The sequence below is a fragment of the Bombina bombina genome, chromosome 3, assembly GCF_027579735.1.
Source record: "Bombina bombina isolate aBomBom1 chromosome 3, aBomBom1.pri, whole genome shotgun sequence".
Lineage (NCBI taxonomy): Eukaryota > Metazoa > Chordata > Amphibia > Anura > Bombinatoridae > Bombina > Bombina bombina.
Window position 1 is genome coordinate 703,073,208 of NC_069501.1, and position 6,122 is coordinate 703,079,329.

At 38.1% G+C, this 6,122-nt stretch overlaps 1 protein-coding gene across 1 annotated transcript in view; it reads left to right on the forward strand.

The window, feature by feature from the left end:
• Positions 1-6,122, forward strand: part of ZZEF1 (zinc finger ZZ-type and EF-hand domain containing 1) — a gene marked incomplete in the record, with an annotated part of 722,361 nt that overhangs the window by 627,651 nt on the left and 88,588 nt on the right. Inside the window, 4 exon segments of the mRNA XM_053707503.1 lie at positions 2,201-2,320; positions 3,166-3,354; positions 5,452-5,552; positions 5,725-5,860. Of these exon segments, the coding sequence (XP_053563478.1) occupies positions 2,201-2,320; positions 3,166-3,354; positions 5,452-5,552; positions 5,725-5,860 (546 nt within the window).

Below are 6,122 nucleotides of genomic sequence, written 5' to 3' on the forward strand. Positions count from 1 at the left end.
TGTTTACCACAGTCTGTTGGAAGTGTCTGTGAGGTCCCCCATATTTACCCTATACCGAGTTTCTCAGTTTTCAATTGGCATGATATTACCTCATGTATCCAGGAGGCCAACAAGGTCTGTAGGGAATTGGCCAGCAGTGGCCTTTTATTTAGATCGATCTCCCTACTATCTGTATGGATAACTTTCTCACTGTAATGTTCCGCTGGTGGGTCCCAACTATATGTTGGCTCATGAATGGTTAGCTCCCATCTAGCATAAGCAGTCTCCATAGACTTCAGGACATCCACTGCTCCCTTCTGCTTAAGTTGAAATGTCAGCGCATATTCATCACTGTTGACCTGAGAGTGTCCGGCACCCTCGATTATCGCCCCGGGCACCAAAGCAGCAGGCAGCAACATCTCGTCTGTCGGTGTCGTCGCATATGATCTCAATTTAGATCCTGACTGACTCGGCAGGGATCAGGCAGTTGTGGGCACAATCAATAGGTATGTTCCACTTGTCAGATCTGTTGCTATACGCAGCCCGCGTATGATCTGTCCGACCTGTAACCACTTGTTCCCTAAGCATTTGCGAATCATAATGCAAAACGTGCTTGTCATACTTTGCAGAAATATCTGACTGTGGGGCCTCATATAGCTCAGCTCTGTAAGGGTGTCTAGCTTAGCACACATATCATTTTTAAAGTCCTCAAAAAGGGTTTGTAGATTTGAAAGAAGCTCCTCCATTATTGTAGATAATAGTGACCCTTTAGTTCGGCTATGGAATTAGCAATAGGAACAGTCCCCTTATGCTATCGCTCATTTGCTTACAGTAGTCGAGAATTGTGAAATGGTATTTCTGGTCATTCTTCAGTACAAATGGCTGGTTAGTCTGACATTGCAGGAAAATGGGGGGGGGGGGGGGGGCAGATGAAGGTCCAGGCCATTACCAGGCCTCCGCTGCATACCTTCTCTATTCCGGTCTGCTGGGCTGAGATTTAAAACAATTTTTTTTCCAAAGCCGCTCTAGAAGTATTCATTTTCACCACATCTTTGAGAAAAGACTTGGTATATGCAGTAAGGGAGTGATAAACAGCGGTTTTAGCAGCTCCTCCGCTCAGCCATAAATAGAAAGTAGCCATCTTGGTCACTGGTCGGACACGCCCCCTATCCAGTAGGTTTCTTGATCAAAATCTCCAAAACCATTCTGATTTGTGTAAAGGACCTATAACTATTGGGAGTAATCACTCCTATTCCAGATTCAGAAATAAACCTGGGGATCTATTCCAGCCTTATCTTAGTACTAAAGAAAGAAGATACATGTTTTGGATCTCAACTCTATACAAGTTTCTGAAAGTTTCAACTTTCAAAATGGAGATGATTCCCTCTATACCTCCTTTTGTGCAGGAGGGTCACTTTATGCCTACCATCCACTTAAAGGAACAGTCTACACCAGAAGCTTTTTTGTTTTAAAAGATAGATAATCCCATTCTCCACTTTTGCCTAACCAACGCAGTTATATTAATATACTTTTTACCTCTGTGATTACCTTGAATCTAAGCCTCTTCTGACAACCCCCTGATCACATGACATTTTATTTATTATCATCTATTGACTTGCATTTTAGCCAATTAGTATAGTGTCAGCACAACCCACGGGCGGGATCACAATGTTATCTATATGACTCACATGAACTAGCACTTCCCTTTTGTGAAAAGCTAATACAAAAGCATGAGATAAGAAGCAGTCTTTAATGGCTTAGAAACAGGCAGACATTTAGAGGTTTGAATGTTATAAAATATATTAATATAACTATGTTGGTTGTGGAAAGCGGGGGGGGGGGGATAGGTAGTAAAGGCATTATCTATCTTTTTAAACCATAACAATTTTAGTGTTGACTGTCCCTTTAAAAGACACCTATTTATGTCCCTAAATCTAGCCATCAATCAGCAAGCACTTCCCAGATGCTTAACAAAAAAAATGGGCCAGCTCCTAAGCTTACATTACTGCTTTTTCAAATAAAGATAACAAGACTAAACAAAGACAAATTGATAATAGAATAGAAAATAGAAAGTTGCTTAAAACTGCATGCTCTATCTGAATTATTAAATGTGTTTAATATCACTTTAAAAGTAACTATAGTGTCCTTATCTGCCTTTAAGTGTAAAAGGTTAACATTATTATTCTTTTAAGTAGCAATTTTCTTTCTTTTTGTTGCACAGAATCATGTCTTTGAAGAGCTTCAAACTGCTTTCATTACCTCTGGCCTACTAAAGTTGTTGGTAAGAAAATGCAGCAAAGGGACTGGATTTAGTAAAACTTGGCTCCTTCGAGACTTGGAGGTAAGACATCTGGATCATTTACCCATTAAACTTTTGTCCCTGATTTTTAAAGAGTTAAACTAAAAAATACATAGATGTTGAGTTATTTCTGATGTGGAGCATTAATTGACCACAATGCAGTCACAGTTTCTAATGGATAGTTCTGCAACATGTTTCTGTGTTCGAGAACAGTAAATATATCTCTTTATTTTGTTACCTCAACAGGAATGAAATTGCATTACATCTGTTACATTTACAGGAGTGGGCATTTTCCTAAACGTAGTGACATATATAAGGCATAAATAACTTGCAGCAGCAATAGTCACCCTCTGTTCTTTTTGGGGGTTTTCAGTTTTTTGCTGTTTTGATGGCTGTTAATTTGTTTTAAAAACTTTTTAAGACTTTTGTGATATGTTATTATTCTATAGCAAAACAGATGGTGTAGTTACCACATGGTGTACATTACTCATTAAGAGCTAGATTAAGCATAAAAAATGGGGTTAACACAGTCAGCTCAAGCTAGCTGAACTCTTCTGATAAGCCAAAAACAAGAAGCATATGTGCAAAGCCACCAATCACCAGCTAGCTCCCAGTAGTGCATTTCTGCACCTGAACCTACCTAGGTATGATTGTCAACAAAGGACAGCAAGATATTGCAGTACATTTTATAATGAAAGTAAAACAAAAAGCCTCCTAAAAGATCCTATCTGAACCATGACATTTTATTTTTGACTTGCATGTCCCTTTAAACATGGTTGAAGAACAGAATAGGGCACTGAAATTCCCATTAATATATGAAAAATGTGCAGTGAATGCAAGTTGTGTGCATATGTGTAATCTTTTGTCATATGTTCCTGTTTCAACAGATCTTATCTATAATGCTGTATTCCTCAAAAAAAGATAAGCACTCTGTGCCTGAACAAGAGGATACAGGATCTGAAAAGCAAGACCAAGATAAGGACCTCAGTGTCACAAGTGACAGCAACATTGATTTGGATCATACCAAACCAGACCCGTTAGATGGTCTTGATGAAGCTACTAAAATATGTTTTCAGGTAAACCATGCCTTGTGTTGAATCGTGCAGTTAAAATGTACTGATACCGTTTTTGTTTTCATGAATTGAAACGTATTGCATTCTTCTAGAACCGGTTATCAAATATATTGTTCCAAAGCTAAAAGCTTCTACTGTTCCAACGTTCATTGCATGAAACATAAAAAGGGGACAGGTTTCACAAAATATATAAATAAACTAAACTTTAGGTGTTGTATCCACTTTGGTATCTGTATCAGAAAATTATAAGAAACAAATTAAATACTATTGGGCTAAAAAAAAAGCCAAAATAAGATGTCGGGTTCAAGCACACATAGGCCTCTATTTATCAAGGTCCACCAGACCTTGCGGAATACGGAGAGCAATACGCTCTCTGTATTCAGCATTGCACCAGCAGCTCACAAGAGCTTCTGGTGCAACGCCGCCCCCTGCAGACTCGCGGCCAATCGGCCGCCAGCAGGGAGGTATCAATCAACCCGATCGTACTCGATCGGGTTGATTTCCGGCAATTCCTGTCCGCCTGCTCAGAGCAGGTGGACAGGGTTATTGAGCAGCGGTCTTTAGACCGCTGCTTCATAACTTGTGTTTCATAACTTGTGTTTCTGAAGACTCACCAGAAACACGGCCCTTCAAGCTCCGTACGGATCTTGATAAATATGGGCCATAGTATTGCGACTGTGTTACATCTTATGGTAATAGCATTGCTCACTTTTATTTTAAGGGATGTTAGCCTAAAAATGTATTCCCCGCCCCCTTAATGTGTTTAAATAATGAAATTATTACAACATTGTAATCTAAAGTCATGATTTATTTTGCTTGATTTTCTCTGAAATAACTTGGAAAATGGTGATTGGTCACCTTTCTCCCAGAGAATCTGGCGCTCAAATTATTATTTCATATTTCTCGTGAAATTAAAGGGTCATAATTGTCAAAAAATGACTTGCTCTAAACCCTTACAGGATGTCATTTTAAGACTAACAACCTTGCACTACTGTGTGTTTAAGCTCCACAAAGTACTGCTTGGGATCCACAGAGCACTGATCCAATCATGATGTCATTTTTCTACTATTATAGCCCTGGTTCTGATATTTATTTATTGACCGTTTGAACTGTGCAGCAACAGTGTTAACTCACTTAAAGGGACAGTCAACACCAGAATTTTTGTTGTTTAAAAAGATAGATAATCCCTTCATTACCCATCCCCCAGTTTTGCATAACAAACACAGTTATAATAATACACTTTTTACCTCTGTGATTACTTTGTATCTAAGCCTCTGCAAACTGCCCCCCTTATTTCAGTTCTTTTCACATATATGCATTTTAGCCAATCAGCGCTGACTCCTTGGTAACTCCATGTGCATGAGCACAATATTATCTATATGACACACATTAACTAATGCCCTCTAGAGGTGAAAAACTGTCAAAATGCATTCATATAAGAGGCGTTCTTCGAGGTCTAAGAAATTAGCATATGAGCCTACCTAGGTTTAGCTTTCAACTAATACCAAGAGAACAAAGCAAAATTGGTGATAAAAGTAAATTGGAAAGTTGTTTGAAATTACATGCCCTGTTTGAATCTTGAAAATCTATTTTGGACTTGACTGTCCTCTTTTTTTTTATTCTGCTAAGTTTGTGGCTTATAAAAGAGCCTCATAATAACAAAGCTTGTTGGTATAGTTCTGACACACTTACCAATACACAATGTCCCAGTTTAAGACAGACAAAAGTAACAGGACCCTATTGGCATTCCGTGATTGCAAAGGTTTTTTTGTTTTTGTTTTTTTTAATAAATGATAGCTTCTTTGGACAACTATTATAAAGCAACAAAAGTTGTGAAACAAGAGGTCAGAACAGATTAAAGAGGAGTGGGGAAAAAAGAGGATAATGAACATAGTGGTAGTATCAGAGTGATTATTTACCTGTCTTTTTAGTCACAAATGGGTTAGGACAAATAATTTAGATTGTTATGATCTATGTGATGCTTTATCATATAGTGTGTTTAAAATGGCAAAATAAAAGGTTAAGGAATATACAGGCAACAATTCTGATAAATTCACATCTATCGATCATTTATTCATTCCTTCCCTATCTGCTATCCAGGTAATTAATAATGGCCTCCATGTGCCATTACACATTCTTCGTGCCATTTATGAAATGCAGATGAAAAGCACAGATTCCTTCCTTCAGGAAATTCATAAGAGGTAAAATGAACAATGACACACACCTTACATGCACATGAATTTATTTCTAGCTCACACACTTCTTGATTTGAGCCAAACAATTAGTACTAAATAAGGTTGGCGCTGTGTTCTTTACATGATAACTTGAAATAAATGTTATGGCTTAATCCTCTGCTCCTTCATGTTTCCAAAGATTTGATGAAAACACAGGTGTAATAGATGAGAAGATCAAGAAGATGGCACAGAAATGGCAGCCACGCAAGCAGGCCAAATTAGAAGATCAGAGTTTGAAGGTTGTGGACACCGATATGATCATTGCGCCCTGCATGGTACTTGTTTGTTTATGCTTCTGCAGATTGACTTGGCTGTGTTTCCAGACTCAATAGTCTTCCTTGTGCTGCAGCATCATGCAAATTGCAGTAACTAGAAATACACTATGTAAAATGGTATCGTTTGTATATCTAGGTTTAGCACATTTTGCAGTATGTTTATTTTTTCTATTTTTTTGCAATACAGTATCTGCACTTTTGTGGTGACACTTATTTATGCGTAACTTAAAGGGGCATGGTACTCAAAATATTTCTCTGTTCC